General features: G+C 54.4%; 1 protein-coding gene across 5 annotated transcripts in view; it reads left to right on the top strand.

Annotated features, from left to right (window-relative positions):
* Window positions 1-18,250, top strand: part of SMG6 (SMG6 nonsense mediated mRNA decay factor) — a 107,173-nt gene that overhangs the window by 46,087 nt on the left and 42,836 nt on the right. For all 5 annotated transcript variants that reach the window (XM_064394800.1, XM_064394801.1, XM_064394802.1 and 2 more), the window contains exons 11-13: window positions 6,759-6,875; window positions 7,393-7,561; window positions 15,752-15,953. In XM_064394800.1, coding sequence (XP_064250870.1) covers window positions 6,759-6,875; window positions 7,393-7,561; window positions 15,752-15,953 — 488 coding nt within the window. The remainder of the gene's footprint in view (window positions 1-6,758; window positions 6,876-7,392; window positions 7,562-15,751; window positions 15,954-18,250) is intronic.

Genomic DNA, 18,250 nt, shown 5'->3' on the forward strand with positions numbered 1-18,250 from the left:
TGGCCACGGTGGTGGAAGGACCGGGGCATCCTGTTTGCTCAGAATCTGGGAGCATCCTTCCAGGAAAGCTGCCCATCGTTCCCAGGGTATCAGCCAGGGCTGAGCAGTGCCTGCAGGTTCCCAGGCTCTCTCGGGGGCAGATGAGTGCGTGTGTGACTCGGCAGTTCCCAGAGCTGGGAGTGCCAGTGACTCACAGCTCCCCTTCGAGGGGGTGGCGGGGAAATGCCCCACAGCTGTGAGCATCCCCCTCACTTCTGCTGCTCGATATTCCCGTGGTTGTGTGCGGTCTGCACCAGGCTGGGCCGGCAGCAGGGCTCTCCTCACCCATTTCCTGCAGACAGCTCCACCCCAGGGGGCTGCCCTGTAGCTGTGCCAGGGCTGTGTCTGGCGCGAGTGACTCACGGGGAAAGCTGTGTCTGAGAGTGAGGGAGCAGAGGAATTGCCTTCAGGTGGTGTCAGCTCCGAGGTGACCCCAGCTCGGGTCTCTTCCCCTCAGGGCAGCAGCCAGCTGGTGAATCAGTTGTCTGTGCCTCCAGAGTTGATGTGCTGACACATCAGGCGGGTGCCTTCGCCCCCAGCCCTGTGCTCGCCGAGCTCCTGCAGCTCCCGTGTCCCCTGGCCAGCCTGTTATGTCATCCTTGGGACTGTGTCCACAGAACTGTTCGTTCTTTTGAGTGCCTTCCCATACAGTCCTTCACCCTGTCACCAGGAAAGGTGGCTTCAGCTGTTGTTCCCTGGGAGCAGAGCACATCCCTGCTGCTCTGCCAGCACTGGGATCACCTGCTGCCAGCACTGCTCTGGGCTTCCAGACCTGGAGCCACAGCTCAGGTGAGGACAGATAGGCCAGCATGGAGACTGCCCCCCTGGAGCCCTCCTGACCCTCGGCTGAGGCAGTTTGGTTGCTCCAATCAAAGGAATCTGCTCTCCTTTGAGATTTGTTGGCTGGGATTGTTTTAACTGTGGAAGGTTCAGCGTTCCTTGTGTTTTGTTAGCTGGGATGGGTGGATGGGGGAGCATGTCCTCTGCTTGCTTGTAAGCTTGGGGGTTGCTGTGGCTCCTTTCCACCCGAACTGGGGGCACACTCAGAGCAGAACAGCTGGGGGCCCTCACTCCCAGCCCTGCCCCATCCCTGTGAGCAGCCCACGTGTCCTGTGCTGGCTGTGCCCCGATTGTCCCTCGCAGGATTTCCTTCAGCACATGGCACTCGAGCAGCCACGAGAAGCTTCCTCCAGCAAATCCCTCTCCTCGTGGGCGGCTGCCCCTTGCTCTTTTCCCATTCCCATTTCCTGTGGTTGGTTGTGCTGCCCTAATAAAGGTTTGGCACTGCTGTTTTGCACACCCTAGTGGGAGAGGGGATGTGTTTATCACTTTTCCTGGAGATTATCTGTTTAAGCACTCTCTGACAGTTACAATAACAAGGGCAGCGCGTTGTGTTTCCCAGCAAAAGGACACTCGCTGCTGAAAGATGTATAGCACTAATTAGAAATACATAACATCCGGCCACATGGCAGCCTTCTCCCGGCCGCTCCATTTCCTGAGCTCAGACGACTTTGACGACAGTTGGTTTATGTTTTCCATGAATATAACGTTCTCAGAGAAGCACAAATTTCTCCCCGCTACAAAAGTCCCCTTTCTCTCTGCCCGTCACCCTCTCCCCTGTGGAGCAGGTAGATTGATGGCTGCGGGAGTCCTGGCTGGGGCTCTGCTGCAGGCTGGGTGGGAGCAGAGCCCACAGACCCCTGGAGAATCCAGGTAGGAGCTTGCAGAGGGCGCTGCAGCTGCTGATCCACCCAGCTCCCTGCAATCCCTGCAGGAAACTGCCTCCTGCTAGGAAAACAGCACTCTCTGTGCAGCCCAGACCTCAGCTGGGAAAAAAACCCTCTTTCCTACACGCAAAGAAACAGGAGGACTCTTCTTGATCTTCACAAAAACCACCCGTCGCTGGTTCCCAGTTGGTTTTGCTCTGTTCTTGCAGTCTGATGCTCATCAGCTCCCATTTTTGTCATCCCATCCCTCTCTTACCCTTGGGCTCTGCTTCACAGCAGATCTCCTGGGCACCAGTTGGAGGAGCCTGGGTCCAGTCTCCAGCTCAGGCACTCATACAAGGACATTTTTACAAAAGTCCCCACCTGCTGGATGGGAGCAGGGCACTTGCTGTAACACAGGTGAAGGGATGTAGGAAGATGGAGCTTGCTCAGGGAGGTGAAATCTTAACAAGTTTTAACTGTTGAAACAAATTCCTACCGAGTATGGAAAAACTGCTGTCTTTCAGATGTTTATAGCTTGGCTAAGTGTGGACAGATTTCTAGTAGGACAGGAAAACTCTCTGTTAAAGAGGTTATTCTGCAGCAAAATCTCAGATCCTTGTTCCAGGATTTACAGTTGCTAGATTAGCTGAAGGAAAAGGTTGTAAGTGTTTTTTTACAAACAGGGGTAAGCCACTATCTTGGTTCCTAGCCTCATTCTCACAAGTGGCTGAGCTGTTTTGGCTGAAGATTTCCAGGAGAATTCAGGCTGACACAGGCACCTAGCATGGAAACTTCAGCAAAGTCTGAGCCAGCTAGAAAAAGGGGCTGACAAGTGGCAAGTGTCAGGCAGGGTGCTCAGCACTGTTGCAGCTCATGTCCTGCTGCCAGTCTGGCCTCCAGAGCCCTGACATTCACTGCAAGGCTCTGCAGGGCTCTCATTTATTTTTCTGGTGCAGAAAGACAGATCTTTGAGGCAGATTCAGCCTATGAAGTGTGGGGTAGTACAAATCAGTCATTTCAAAGTGTTTGGTGACTGAAAATGCTCTGCCTCCTCCTTCCTAGCCCCATGCAGGGTTCCACAGACTGGAATGTTGCTGATGTTAATGTGGGGCTACCAGTGGTCCAGAAACAGCTCCAGCCTAAGGAAGCTCCCCAGAGGAGGCTTTTTAGGCCAGCTCAGCTGGCTCCAGGGGCTGTGTGTTGGTACAACAGCACAAATGAGGGTGTGCATTTACCCTGAGTCAGTCTTGGCTGCGAGTGCAGGAGCCCTGACCTTAGGTTGTGGTTTAACAAGCAGTTATTGAGGCAGCAGTGCCAGCTTTGCCCACCTGCCTCTGCACCCACGCAGCACCTCTGAAGGCAGTGGCACAGCTGAGAGGTGACATTTGTGAGCCTGCTGAGCACTGGTGTTCTCAGGGTGGCTGCGCAGGCGAGAGCTGAGAGGTGACGTGACAGGAGCTGTTTATCCAGGGCTGGCATTAACAGGGATGTTTGCTGGCTTACAAGGAGAGAAAGGTGGAGGGGGAACGTGTTGTGGTTGGTGGTGTTGGATGATTTCCTGTGGAGTGTCACTGCTGTGGCTGCTGGTGGCACAGAGGAGCCACAGCTCCAGCTACCTCAGAGCTTGTAACCTCGTGGCCCCTTCCTTTGTGTGTGATTTCTTTCCACAGTTGCCTGACACCTCCACGGTGTGCCCCAGCTGTGCAGCGTGGCTGGGTGTGAATTGGGAGGGTTATCTGATTACAGCCCCATTTGGGGTTTCAGGGGAGGAAGTGGAGTGGATTTGTGGCAGCTTTAACTGTTGGGGTGCCATTGATGCCACTTGAAGTCTCTGTCACCGAGCTTTGTGACAGCCTGCGGGGGTGGGATGCAGGGTTGCCTGTCACTCATTCTGCTTCACCTGCACCCACTGGGGATCTGGGGAAACAGATCTGGGAATTGCAGTTTGCCCTGACGTGGGCAGTCAGGATGCTTCTGCCCATGCTTGTTGGTTTGGGGCAGCTGGTATCTCCATTTTTACTAGTGCTGTGCAACTGCAGGGACCAAAGTGACCTAAGTGTCACTCCATCCTCCAAAAACATTGCTTTCCAATAAGTTTGTGTCTTACTGTGCATTTCCAGCAGCACAGACGTAATTACCAGCTCAGGTCAGAAGTAATGATGCCCTGTGGGCTCCAGAGCAGATTTGTTGCTCCAAACCTCACTTCAGCATATTTTCTACAAAATGTTTTCCTCTTAGTGCCGGGGTAGGCTCAGACACTGAGTAGGTCCAGAGAGTTGGTTTCCTTATTGCCCATCACTCAAAACATTTTACAAGTTTCTGTTTAAACACCCAAGTGCTTTGCCCTTCATACCCTTACCTTGTCTGTCTCCTGTGGCAGGGGTGGCCTGGGTTTGTCCCCACATCCTCTGTTAGCCCTGGCCACTGGCTCCCAGCTGGGGCAAGCCACAGCTCCCAGCCTCCTGAGGAGAGTGGTGAGAAGGCACAGAGAGAAAGTTTCTCCTGATTTATGGTGCTTTCCTCTTTTCTGCTATAATTAAGCTCTTAAAGGCCTTTGCTGGTGCATGTTCAGGGGTCTTGAGCAAGCACCCACCTGGATGTTTGTCTTTCTCTGCTGGAGGATTCTCCTGGGAATGAGGCTGATGAGCTCATCCGCTGAATGAACTTTCAGGACTGGGGGAGTTGTGTGCGTTTTGTGAGTTTAATGATGAGCTGACAACACCCATGGTAGCTGAGCTGGAACTGTGTGACAGCAGCCCTTTAAGTGTGGGTGTGCTAATGCTCTTACCTGCAGAGTGGGCAGCTTTGCAGGCTGTACCAGGGCTGAGCATTGTTGGGGTACATCAGAGCAGCGTGGCTTTATGAGCTGGTGGGCACACAGATCATGTTTGCAGCAGCACAGGATGTTTGATGGACAGCTGAACCTGCCACAGCTCAAGTGCAGGAAACTTTTTACTGTATTTTGGCTGTTAAATTTTGTGTGGGGAACTTGTAGCCTGCAGCAAGAGCTGCTGGTGGCAGTGGGAAGGGCTGGGACCAAGCCTGGCCACAGCCACCACAGAGCTTTTGGAGCCAGTCTCTGAAATACACCCTGAAATAAAGGGTGCTCGTCACCTTCACCATCACAAACACTGAAGCAGATGTTTTAAGCTTTGCCTGTTTTGAGGGGGACAGGATGTAGCTTTTGCACCAGCTCAGCTTGGGGGTCACTGTGAGTCTGGCTGGAGCGCAGTGCCTGGAGTCCTGGAGGCTGCCCACTCAAAGTGTGGGGGTCCATGCTGAAATGCCCAGAGATTTTCACCACCCAGGGGACTTGCCACACTCAGATGTGGCAGCTGGACCACCGTGATCTTGTTGTGTGTCCATTTAAGACAAGAAGGGAAGACAGTCCAGCATCTCACCCGAGCGCAGGGGAGGGAGCGCGGGGAAGATGACTGTAGTTTCTTGGACTGGACTGTGGCCAGAGCACTGGGACTAACACTCTTAATTGTGGGAAAGGCTTCATGAAAGAGATTTACTGTCCCAGAGTGGTCACATCTTTAGTTTTATGTTTCCTCCAAAAGCTGACGGCCCCTGTAGTACAGCACTTCCTCCTACCATTGCTCTGCGGCATCAGCTCAGCCCTGGCTCCACGAGCAAAGCACCCTCTTTCAGCTACCAGGTGCCTTGGTGCTGCCCTGGGTTACCCTCCACACTGGGTGCTGAACTCCTTGACAGCTGTAAGAACTGTCAATCAAGCCTTCAGATATTCCTCCCTATTTTTCCTGTATTTTCTTGGTGTGTTCTTGTCTTTTTTTGGATGTTTTTAACGTCCCACCCCACTCCTCTGAAATGATCTGTCCTTAAAACCCCACTGTTTATTCTGTGCACCTCAGGTGTTTTGCTAGCCCCGGCTTAAACATGGTCCCAGTGTCTTGCTCGAATCCTCTTGCTGTTTGCTCAAAATCCCTGCTCTGCCTCATCTGGGCAGTTCAGCTCCCAGCACCTCCGTGCTGACGTGTGGCCAGTGCTGATGTCTCCAGCAGAGGTGCCTGGGAGCTGGGGGGCTCTGGGGGCTCTGCCTCTGTCTCAGCCCTGGGGCTTCACTCAGCCATCCAGAGTCAGTAGCTGTGAGTTTGTAGAAGTCCTCTGCCTGCCTTGAGGAGCTGTTCTCAGGTGGAAGCTCTGATGCTGCAGTAAGCCAGCGAGGAGCATCCTGCACAGAGCAAACAGCACTGATGGGAAGGAGCCCAGTAAATGTGTGGGTTCACCCCAGCCAGCCACTCCCCCACATCCTGGGAAGATGTGAATGGGGAGTAGAGGAAGTTGGGAGGGCAGAGGCTTCCCTTAAGGCTTAAACCCTTTCAGAGAGCTCTGGGGCAGGCTGGCATGTCCCACAGCACCCCTGGCCTCCCCAGCCTAACCCAGGGCTGGCTCCAGGCAGTTCCCTCGAGCCAGCTCCCTGCTGCTCTCAGCAGCCTCAGAAGTGGTTTCTGGCTGGGTGTAGATGTGCCGGGGGGATTGCTCTCACTCTGAGCCAGCTCTCTTTGGAAGGGCTGTGGTTGTGTGGCATCTCCTTGAGTAACAGTTCCAATTAAGCTCTCTTGACAAGCTGTTGTGTGACTGTGAAACTAATGGGAGGAGCCCCCTCCTCAGCTGCTGAGGTTAAAACTCCAGCAGGGACAGAGATCAAACATGCAGCTAATTACCCTTTTAACACTTAAACATCCCCTCCTCCTCAGGGGAAGGCATCAACCCCAGCAGCAGCTTCTGTGCTGGGAGCCCTGAGTGCCAGCGTGGTCCTGGCTGGTTCAGCACATGGCGTGGGGCTGGGCATGGTGTGGGCAGGGTGGCTGCAGCCTCTTCCCACTCCAGAGCAGCTACTCACCACCTTTGTCCTCCCTGCATGGAACAATTGTGTCTGGGACAGGTGTAAATTAGGGAGTTGCTCATCCCTGCCCCTCATGGGATGCAGAAAGGGAGGCTGTGAAGGTGACACCAGATCTGACCCAAACCCTCTCTGTCTCCTAGAGTGCATCTCTGAGGATTGCCGCTCCGTCATCCAGGAACAGGCCACGGCCCTGGGGCTCTCCATGTTTGCCCTCCTGGTCAGGAGGTGCACCAGCCTGCTGAGGGAATGTGTGCCAGGTAAGGGCTTAGCAGCAGGATCCGTGCAGGGGCCCACGAGGCAGCCTGGTGGGGGTCAGGCCTTCATTGCCTGCTGGTTTTTACATCCCTTCTCCTCTTTTGGGACCTTAGGATTCTCCCCCAGCATCCCAAGCTCTGCCCAGGTTTTAGCTAGATCAGCTTCAGGAAAGCCCCTGGTGTGTGCAGACAGAAGTGTTTGGAAGAAAGGGATAGAATGAGGCCATGTTTTCTGCCAGCAACTGGGAAACTTCCTAAAACTGGGACCTGGGAATCCTGTCTCTGAGATTGGTGCAGTGGCACCCTGCTGCCCTCAAGAAAAGGGATCACAAACACCCTGGCTTGCCCTGCAGGGCAGTCCACGGAGGGAGAACAGATCTGTCTTTGTGCTTGCTGTGGGTTGTGGCTGTTCCCTTGTGCGTCCCAGGCTGGGATGTTGGGATCTGTGTCATACTTTCCCAGTCCCTGCCTGAGCCTGGCTGTGGTGAGCTGCCTCAGCTCTCACGTCTTCTATTTGCAGTTCAGCCACAAGAGATGGAGCAGGAGGATGAGGAGGACGACATCAAGGTCTCTGCCTTGCCCCAGGACCTGAAGGAGCTGCTCCCCAGTGTGAAGGTCTGGTCGGACTGGATGCTTGGCCACCCGGACACCTGGAATCCTCCTCCAACGTCTCTTGAGCTCCCCAAACAGTACGTGCACCCTCTGGTTTCTGCTCCCTCCCTGAGCTCCTCGTGCCACCCTTCCCCCTTGCTCATGCTTTACTGCTGGCTGTGGCACTGTGACCTGAGCACCCAGGCAAGGCCTGCCCAGGGAATGTTGGGAATTTGTCACCCTTGGTGACACAGTGACTTCTTCATTGATGTGTGAGTGGGGCTGGAGGGTGCCTGGCAGCTGCCCTATTTCTCCATGTGTCAGAAGATGGCTTATGAGGTGAATTTTTACTTTCTGTTTGGGATGTGCATCTGGTGTTGTTGGGATCCCCTTCCTTTAGGTGTTCTGCTGGCCCAGCCAGCTGGACAGGCAGGGCCTTCCTCTGGACCAGAGGGAACTCCATCTCCAGCATAAGGGTTTTGTTGCCTTTATTTTGACTGAGTCAGACTAACCTTGGTTGGGCCAGCTAGCCTGGAGCAGCTTGCCCGTTCCTGGAGCTCCAAAAGTCACCTCCCCTCTGCTTCAGAAACCGCTTGTCCCTACCCTACAACACACAAAAGGGTTAATTTTTTAAACTGGCCGATTTCAGCCCATTAGTCCATAATGCGGACTAGGCAATTTGCATATTTTTGGACAGAAAATTGAGCGAAGGGGCCAAGTATGGAGTATGCGAAACGGCATCTGAGCATGCTCCGTAGCTGCTTTCCCGCAGGATTTTCCATCTGCCTCCGGTACTCCGGATCCAGAGCCTGAAATCACGTCTTATTGTTAATCCAAAGGAGCCAGAACCCTGGGTGATGGGAAGGAGCATTAAGAGTAATCCAGCAAAGTGGCTTAACCATTAATGGGTCCCCGCTCCGTGCGTCAGGTCCAGTCCCGCTCTCCTGGTTTATTGCCTCTTACTCCAGTTCTTTTTCATTTGGCTGAGGAAATGGAAATCTCACACAGGAAGTTCTGGGCCTCATTTTGTGGAGATGGAGTCTGTTTTCTGTTTGTCGGCTGCTCGGTGTGGGACCGCTGCCTGCTCATGTGAACTGCTGCCCATCTTTGGGCAGGAACTCAAACTGGGATCCGTCACGTGAGCCCGGCTGCACCAATCCCCCCTTCCCCTCGCGCTGCCTGCGCAGGGAGCCGCCGAGCCCTTGGCCACGGGCAGCCTCGAGATGGAATTTCTGATTGGCTTCACGCAGCCAGCGCTCGGCGCCTGCCCTGGGACCGGCCGCTCCCCCTCCTGTGGGGCACGGGGCTCTGTCCCCCCGGGTGATGGAGCAGGTGCCAGCTCCTGCTCGCCCGTTGGGGTGGGAGAAGGTGCTGGTGGTGGTGGTGGTGGTGGTGGCAGCCCACCCCAGCTCTTGGGGCAGTGGTGGGCATAGACTGGGGGCTCTACTCCCCAAGATCCTGATGTGTTCAGTGGAGGAAGTATCTCTTGTCTTGCTTGGCGTCTCCATGGAGGGTGTCCCTCTTGTCCCCTCTTGTCACACTGTGCCCTTCCTGTCCCCCACGTTGGCTCCCAGCTCCTCCACTCTTTGGCTCTCATGGAGGATCTGCCTTAGCCACGCTTCTCTTCCAGCCCAGATCTCTTGTATGGATGGGTGTTGGTGGCCCAGGACTCTGGGACAGCAGTGGATGAGCTTCCATGGAGATGCAGGTAGTGATGAACAGCAGGGAACCAGCTCTGCTCTTGGGCATGACCTGGAATTTGCAACATTTGCCCTGGGGATAGGAAAAGGAAAGGAGAGCACTGGGTTAGTGTTTCAGCTCTCTATTGACACAAGCCTGCTGGCTGCCCTGGGGCTCTTCAGGAACCAGGTAGAGCCACCGAGTCCAAGGGTTTAGATAGGAACAGCTTCAAAGAAGTTTAGAAGTAAAACATGGGTCAGAGCAGCAGGCGTGGTGGAGTAAGCCAAGGTTTCTGGGCAGGGTGAGCTCAGGAGCAGGGAGAGCACGTGAGGAGCAAGTGCAGATGCCAAGTTACAGAGCTGAGTGAGGGGCCTGGGCCGTGTCACACATGCTCCCAGTGCTGGGACATGCTGTGAGATCCACCACTGCCAACAGAGAACATGGTTGGATACTCTTAAACCACTTTCCTTGCCTCTTGTGATGGCATGGGCACAGAAAAATGATGTAGAAATCCCCTGAAGCACAGCAGCGCCCTGTAGAGATGCCATGAATGTGCTAAAGCTTCTGGAAAAAACAGGCCTCATACCCACCTGGAAGCCCACTCAGAGCCCAGAGCTCTCATCAAAGAGCAGCTCATCCAGGGCCAGAATGCTGGGCTGGGCTCGTGGCCAGCAGGGCAGCTTGGCAGGACGCAGCCAGAGCTTTGGGCTGGGGCTGTGTGTCCCAAGGCCTCTCTTGCCATGTTTGCAATCGCTCCTTCTTCATATGGGAGAGAGCTGGGGGACTTTGAGAACGTCTAAACTCAGCCCAGCTGTGGCAGTTGGTTTATTGCTTTCAGCTGGTACTTGAACCCGGGTCCTGGTCTTGGAGTCTTTCCCAGGTTTAATCCCCGGAGCTTTCTCTGCAGCTGTATGACACTGCGCTGACCCCGAATGAGGATAGGAAAATAGAAACGGTGCCAAGCCAGAGTCTCTTTTTCATTTGGAGTCTGGCTGTCTGCCCATGACCAGGGTTACATAATGGGAAACATAGCTGGGGCTCTGGAGAGCCCGCGTTTCACCACGCTGCCCAGACCTTCGCGTTCTGATGCTATATATCTTCCTAATTGTAGCTCGGATGCATTTATCACACTGCTGGATTTGAGTCCTTACAATAAAAAAAAAAAAAAAAGAAAAAAAAAGCAAAACCAACCCCACACCAAATTCCTCAGCTCGCTGCTTTCCCCCTTGGACAGAGGCAGAGGGAAAGGTGTGAGGGGCGAGCGCTGCCGAAAGCCGGCAGATGGATGTGAGCCATGCAGGAGTGGGCTCGTGGAGTGGGATGAGAGCCTCAGGAGGCTGTGTCTTCACAGTCCTTTTTCTTGGTGGGAGCTTAGGAATGAACCCTGGTTCCTGGCAGGCAGCCTCTCCCTACCTGGGGGCACAGCAGTCTTGAATTGAACCCAAGTGAGAAGCTCCGTCTTTCCCCAAATCCACCCTTCTTGGTCTGGTGCACTCCTGCAGCTCCTGGCCACACTGCATGGTCATCACTGCTCAGGGGATGCACTGGAACAGATTTTCAGTTGTTGGACTTCCTAACTACCTCTCTGTGTGAATTTGAGAGGTGAAAGGTGTCCTTCCTATTTTGGAAGAGGTGCTCAGCGAGCTTTCCATGACTCTTTCCTCATGTCTTTCCAGAATAGGAGCTAAACTTAACCTTGGACATCTCTGCTTCAGTGCCTCAGGAATTGTGTGTCTGAACCAGGTGTTGCCAGGTCTCCTAGCAGCAAGCAGCTGTCACTTCTGTATCTTAAAATTAATTTCAGTCTTCATGTTTCATGGCAAACCTTGTGTCGAGTTCTCTGCAGGTGGTTATTTAAGGCAGTTGGAGAACCAACTTTCAGACCAAATGTCCCCAGGAGTGAATTGCAGAGATTGGGGTGTAAAAGCAGGGATTCAGGGAAAAAGGGAGCAGGGTTGCTCCCCTAAGTCAGAGATATTGGCAGCAGACGGGTCAGAAGGTGGATCTCCAAGGAGGCTGCTGTATAAGTGACTCTATCCCATTTTGGGACATATGGCTGGGAGGAAGGTGAAGAGGGCTGGACAGAGCTGCTCCTTGCTCTGCTCTGTTGCCACAATTAATCCACTGCTAAATGAAGCAGAAGGACTGATGGGGAAGCCACTGACTAGACACACACTGCTGCAGGGCTGACCCTGGCAAATGCATGCTCCTTCCACACGGGGCCAAGGGCCTCTCAGTTTGTGGAGACTGTCTGCAAGCATTTAAAAATGGTTAATTTAAACCAAGTATTAAATTAAATCCAAAAGCTGTGAGCACATTCTAGAGCTTACCTTCCCAGAGAGATGTGCCAGATCGCTCTCATCACTTCGCTCTTGTGGAGAAGTGTCACTGAGATGGCAGCTCCCACTGGGAGGGATGGACAGAGTCTTGCACAGAGGTGCCAAGACATTGCTGGAGTTTGCTGGAGACTAAATGGAAAATCCCTTTTGCAGATCCCATCCTCAGTAACTCTGGCCACCAGAGTTTCCCTATCAAGACATCAAAGCCAGGGTTCAGAGGTGTCTCAGCAGTGTAAACCTGGCTGAGATTGGAGATAAAGTCGACCAAAAGAGAAGCCAAAAGTCTCTGTGGAGAAGGGGGCTGTGGCAAAGCAGGGGCTGCCTGGGAAGAGACTGCACCTCTCCTGGGTAAAGAACATCCCCAGCTCCAGAGTGGGTTCCTGGGAGCGGAATGGGTTTATGGGTTTATGGGTGCCTGGCTGGGCAAAGGGACTGTGTGCAGGGCAGAGTGGGGGAAATCCCTGATGCAGAAGGGCTGTGACCACCTCATCCTGCTCTGAGCCCAGACCAGGGCTGCTGAGGGCCTTTGGGAAGAGCTCCCATGGCCAACCCTTTTTGCTCCTTGCAAAGGAGCCGCTTTCAGTTCATCTTCCCGTGGTCCAGGAGGGAGGACAGGCGGGAGGAGGAGATGCAGAGCAGCTCATCCGGCGGGCACAGGGAGCTGGCAGTGCCGGTGCCCGGCCCCGGGAGCAGCAGCCTGAGGCGTTTGCCATCTGCACGGCAGCGCGGCTCGGCAGCCGCCGGCAACACAATGCAGGGCTTCTTCTGCGCCACGCTTTCCGGGTTTGTGCTGCAGCTGTGCAGTTTGGATGTTAGTGTTTAAACAAGCTGGTATTACACAGGAAATGGCCACCTCCACAGGCCCCCGCAGGCTTGTAACGTGGGGTCATTGTGCTTGATATTAATCACCAGGCAGCGCGCGCCCCCGGTGAGGATGGTGGGGATTCGGTGAGCATCAGGCTCGCCCTGGCATCCTCTGCTCTCCCCATGCTTCACTGTGTGCCTTTTGCCTTGTGGTGATGCCCAGATGGGCATCATCGCTGCCAGGAGCCCTGCCCAGCCTGGCCGGGGTGGCTCTCAGCCCCGGGGCTGCAGTCCAGCTCTCTGCACACTTGCTCTCGCCTGGCCGGGCCGTGTCCGTCGGCGTTGCAGCTGGGCTGCGCTCACACTGACAGCTACATTAAACCTGGAATCCTGAGGCAATAAAAAAGAAATTAACTCTTATTTTTTTTTCCTGTCCTAGTGGAATAAGCAAATGTAAATGTGTCTGTGGGGAAGTGAATGAACCCCCGTTCCGAGGAAAGACCTCGCGCTCACCCCCTTCTCGCTTCCTCGGTTAAAAGCTCTGGGAGCCTCGTCCCTGTACCTGGGAGCTGCGTGCCTGGGCTCCGTGTCAGTAATTCGGGGCCTCCCTCCGCAGAGGGACGGTGAAGCCGTGGCACTGTGCATGCACAGAGCTTCCAGGCACCTGGAGCTGCCTGGGCTCTGCACAGAGGCTCCGGCACTGCTGTGCCGTGGGGTGACACAAGGCAGAAATAAAGCCTGGGGGTGGCCATGAAGTGGTCCTGGGCAGAGGCAGTGGGGAGAAGGAGGCTGACAGGGCTCACAAGTGTTGTGTGACCTTTCCAGGGCAAGTGCATGTCCCAGCAGGAGATTCCCAGGGCTGTAGGTGTCAGTGTGAGCCGTTTGTCCGCACTGGTTTTGCCAGCAGCAGCAGCTGGTGAATGATCTTGGTGGTGGCAGTGATGGGAGCTGTGCTGCAGAGGAGGAGCTGCACCCGAGAGGGTGGCAGAAAATGGTCAGAATTGATCTCTGCAGTGCTGCTCTACCATCACAGGAGAAACCATGGAAAAATGCCAGCACTACTTCTTTCTTGGCTTTCTGAAGGCTCTGCAGGGTGCTGCTGGGGTAGCAGTGCAGTGAGAGCTGGCTACCCAGGGAGCCAGCAGTCTGAGGTTTGACTGAAGTGAGCCCAGGGTGGGAATCTGTCACATCCAGGGCAAATGGGAGATGTGGCAAGGCACTGTCAAGCTGTAGGTGAAGGATGAAGTGACAGGGGCTGCTCTCCCACTCAGGGGTGGTGAGGGGTGCCCTGCCTGGCAGTGCTGCTGAGGGGGAGAGGAAGGGAGCTGCTGGGCTGGGTGCCTGCAAGGGCATTAGCAGTGCCAGCTCAGTGACTGTTCCTGTGGTATTTTTCTGACTTTGGATGCCAAGCCCTGTGGAGGGAGTTGCTCCCTGTACTTTATCTGTGCTGATACTCCTGCCACCACCACCCTGGCCCTGCAGTGAATCCCAGTCCAGCCCAGCATCCTGCCACTGCCCTCTGCCTTCCTCTCACACTGCTGTCATCATCATCCCCTGCCTGCAGCTCTACTTTTTGGGAATATGGGCAAACTCTCTGCAATGTGTTCCTTTCCCCTCTCCTCTACCACGGCTCCATACACCTGGCTGTCCCAGCCCCCTGGAAATGTCCCCTGCATCTCTGCCTGTCCCCAACACCCCAGTGCTCTCATTCCCCAGCAGTTTTGGGCACTTTTCCCATTCCTCTCCCTGCTGATGCCTCTGCACCTCCTTCATCCCAGCGAGCCCTCGTGGCCGTGGGGCCCCACCAGTGCTATGTGACTGGCCTCAGGCAGCCAAGCCCAGTTGCCAGCAGGGCACTGGGGGAGGCTGAGCCTCCCAAGCCCTGTGCATCTCCCATGGGCAGAGCTCGCCTTGGAGGTGGCCCAGAGCAGCCCTATCACATCCGGTGCTTGTCTCTGCAGCCTGGGCCGGAGGATAAACTATCAGGGCTGTGGGGCAGTGGATCATTCCTCTTATTATTTTCTTCTTTTGCAGATAGGGGTCGTGGAAAGTTCAGTTCCTTTTAACCCTCGCAGCTCTGTTTATTTTCCAGCTGGTAGCACAAACGCAGCGTTTCCCATTACATCACAAAGGGCCTCGGACAGATCCCTCCGAAAAACGTGTTGCAACTGTTTATTTTTTTCCATATTTAAACATTTCTGACAGCCAGACCTGGCTGAGCCAAGCGATGGAGCTTTGTGAATGAACCCAGCTCCTGGTGTCTGTGAGCAGAGGGTTCTGAAGGACCTCTCCTCCTTTGCAGGACGTGGGCTAGGGCTGGCTCAGGGACGTGGGCGACTCTGCCTTACATGTGTGCTGATTACGTGCCGGGCTTTGATTAATGGCTCCTCATTCTGCCTGGCTCCCAGGACGCTCTTGAAAACAAGATGTTTCATTTCAGTGTGCTTTCCTGGTACATTGATTCCCGTAAATAACCGAGTGCAGACTCTGTCCACCTGGAGCAGTTCAAAGAGCAGGGGGCCTCCCTCCAGCCCTGGGCTGCCTCGGCCCGCACCGGTCACTGCTGCACCCCCGGGGATGCTGGATTCCCTGTGCTTTCCTCCAGAGGTGTGGGCTGGAGGAGCAGCCCACCAGAAGCTCATCAGCCCCAGTTTCCCCTATTTCCTACTTAAATCCCAGTTTACATCCTTAAAAAAAACCCAATCTGAGTGTTTGTAGAAACAGGAGGGGGAAATGCAGTGTGAGGCAGCCTGGTCAGCTGTAGTAGCCCCATGCTTGTTGCTTGTTTCCCTGCTTTCTCCACACTGGCTGTCTCTGGGTGCTGGCCCTTCCCTGGGTTGTGCTCAGCCGTGGGGATGTGTGATGGGAACGCATGGAAAGCAGGCCAGGGCTCCTGTGTTTGCACCCTGGACATCACTGCCACTCTGGGAACGTGAGACATGGCAGAGGCAGCTTTGCAGGTCACTCGTGAGAAACAAAACACGGCTTTAACCCTCCATGGCAGGGGTTCAGCTGTGAAAATCTCTGTGGTCACAGCAGATAGGAGCTGTGTGAAGGAGAGGATGCTCCGGGCTGGGCTGGAGCCCCCCAGGGTGGATTGGAGCCCTCCAAGAGCCCCTTCAGCCCCGACAGCAGCGCGGGTGTTCTCTCTGTCCTTCCAGCAGCCTTTAAAATTGAGTAACATCATCTGGAACGAGCTGGGTTCTGCACCGGGAAGCTCTCCCCTGGGGCAGAGGTGGGCAGAGCAGGGGCAGGGGGACACCCCGGGAGCTGTCCCCGTGCAGGGAGCTGGCGGGTGAGGGTCACAGTGCTGGTGGGGTCGGTGCCAGCGCAGCTGCAGCGGGGCAGGGCAGCGGCGGTGCCGGCCTCGCCTGGCCTCACCTCTCTGGTATTCGCTGCAGCATTGCAGGCAACTCCCAACGCATTCCAGCCCTGAATTGCTCACGTCTCTCCTCGTTCTCCCAGGGTCTCAGTAGATGTGTGGGCGACGCTGGCTGACTTCTGTAACATACTGACCACAGTGAATCAGTCGGAGGTGCCCTTGTACAAGGACCCAGATGACGACCTTGCCCTGCTTAGCCTGGAAGAGGATCGGCTGCTCTCGGGCTTCGTTCCCCTGCTGGTCGCCCCCCAGGAGCCCTGCTACGTGGAGAGGACCTCGGACAAGGTCAGCAGTAGGCCAAACATCCCCCCTCGATTCCTCCAGACTTTTATTCTTGGGAAGTTTTCTGTGCAAACGGAACACGATTAAGTCATTGAGAAGGGTGTTAAGGGAAAATATCGACCTTTCAGCCGCTGACATCCAGCTCTGTGTCATGAAAACCCCTCTCGACTTCCTCTGGTGTGTGTGTGCTCGCTGGCATGTTGTATATACGATCATTTCCTCACTTGTTTAAATAGTGCAGCTTGTGTTGGCAGAGCTCTCGGTGCACTCCAAATGGTTTGCATCATGCTTAAAGCACCCTCCCCCTCCCCCCGGCCACAAAACTCTGCCTTAGGAAGGCAGCCAGGACTTTTTTCCTTCTCTAAAGAGGAGAGTGATAAATAGGTGACTAGAGAGAAGCAGACACCATGTGTTAACGTACAAAAGGCTTTTAGGAATATGAAGCATTCCCCACTGCCCGCTCTCTATTTTCCTTTCTTTGCTCTAGGAGCCCATTCTAGGCTGAACTTTCCTTTGGCTGTTTGTTTTTAGAATAATGAAATCAGTTCCCTTGTTGATGTGGGGTTTTGGGTCTGCTCTCTGCCACCACCTGGCCAGGAGGGATCTGGGGGCTGCACTTGGAGAATGTGTCAGAGCCTGGTGGGGGATGGAGGAGGCACAATGGCATTTGTTTTGCACGCCCTTGGAGGCACGGCAGGATGAGAGTGGCTCTCAACAGTTTCCTGCTCGGAGGCAGAACTGCAGCTCCAAAAACGTGGCTCATCTGGGAAGCTGCAGTGTCCCCTCCCTGAGGGGTTGATGCTCCAGGAGAAGTGGGGATGCAGAGCAGGTTTCTGTGGAGAGCCTGCGTGTGACAATGGCAAGGTGCCTTTCCCTGTGCCACTTCTTCTTCATGACACTGTCCTGAAATGACAGTGAGAAATTCAGGACCTTTCTCACAGAGGGACCCAAAGGTGCAAATTTCTGTTTCACTTCTCTGTCTGCCCCAACCTGTGCTCACAGCACTGCCTGCAGCACGGGAGCACAGGCTTCCAGTAAAACCAGGAGCCCTCTCAGTTTGGGGAAGCAGCTTCATCCAGGAAGTGTCTGTGGAAGCATGAATTTTCAAGGTTCTGTTTGGCAGGGTTAAAATAAGAAGTGTGCAGTTGCCATTGCTGCCCTAAGGTTTGCCCAGTGTGTGTGGTGGCCTCAGGGGTGTTCTGCTGGGGACAATCCAAGTGTCCCTATACAGAGATTCTTTTCCCAGCAGCCACAAACCAGAGCCCCCAGCAGGCAGGTGAGGTGGCTGAGCAACTCTGGTGCCCTCTAACTTGTGGGAGGGGGTCAGTATTCCCTGAACTCTGCCTCCTCCAACCTCACACCAGTTTATTTGGAGTGCCATCTACCTGCCCTGCCAGGCACTTGCACTCATCTTTGTGTCTTTGTCCTGTAGCTACACCTGAGCTACCGAGCTGAGTTCTCCCTGTCCCAGCTCCCTTTGGTTCTGGTGCTTTGTAAAGAAACTGCACAACTCCACAGGTGGGAGTTGGTGCCCTCACAGCTCAGCAGAGCCACCCAGGAACTCTGGAATATCAGGCATGGTGTTATCTCAGTTCTGCTGGAAAAGCAGCACTGATCCCAGAGGGAAGCAGCCAGGCCTGGCTGTGCCTGTACCCCTTTATTTATTTCTGATCAGTGTTTTTGTTAATGGTCAGACAGGTGAAACAGCAGGTGTGCATGTTCACTGTGCAGAGGGCACCTGGGGGGATGAAGGGGAGGACAGTGAGTTAGCAAAGAGAGCTCGAAAGCCTGATTTCCAAGAAGAGCCTGGGTGAACTGAGGCTTTTTAGTCTAAAGGAAATTCAGAGAAAAGGCAGAGAGGAGAACAAGGTGTCCTCCAGCTTCATGCTGAAAAGCATAGGAAGGAACAGGCAGAAATTGTAGCAAAATAAATTAAGAAATTTCAGGAAAGGTTTCATACCTTTGGGTAGTCAGCACTTGAAAGCAGCCTCCTTAGTGAGTCTTGAGGAACTCTCCAGCCTTGGAGATTTTAAAAGCAAGCTGAGTGACTCTCTGAAATACAGCTTGGGTTGAGGTAAACACCTTGGAACAGGAGGCAAAGTGACCTCTTTGGGTGATCCTACCCCATTTTCTGCCATTTGGAAATGCTCTAGAAAGAGACTGCAGTGGCAGCTGCGTCAGTGCAGTCAAGTGACTGCCCTGTTCCACAAATGTTATTCCTCTGCAGCATTAATGGAGGAATTGTTGGGCTCTGCAGGACTTTTGGGCTGCAGAAGTCACTGCAGAGCCAGCCAGACCTG

Source organism: Passer domesticus, chromosome 19 (assembly GCF_036417665.1).
Source record: "Passer domesticus isolate bPasDom1 chromosome 19, bPasDom1.hap1, whole genome shotgun sequence".
NCBI lineage: Eukaryota > Metazoa > Chordata > Aves > Passeriformes > Passeridae > Passer > Passer domesticus.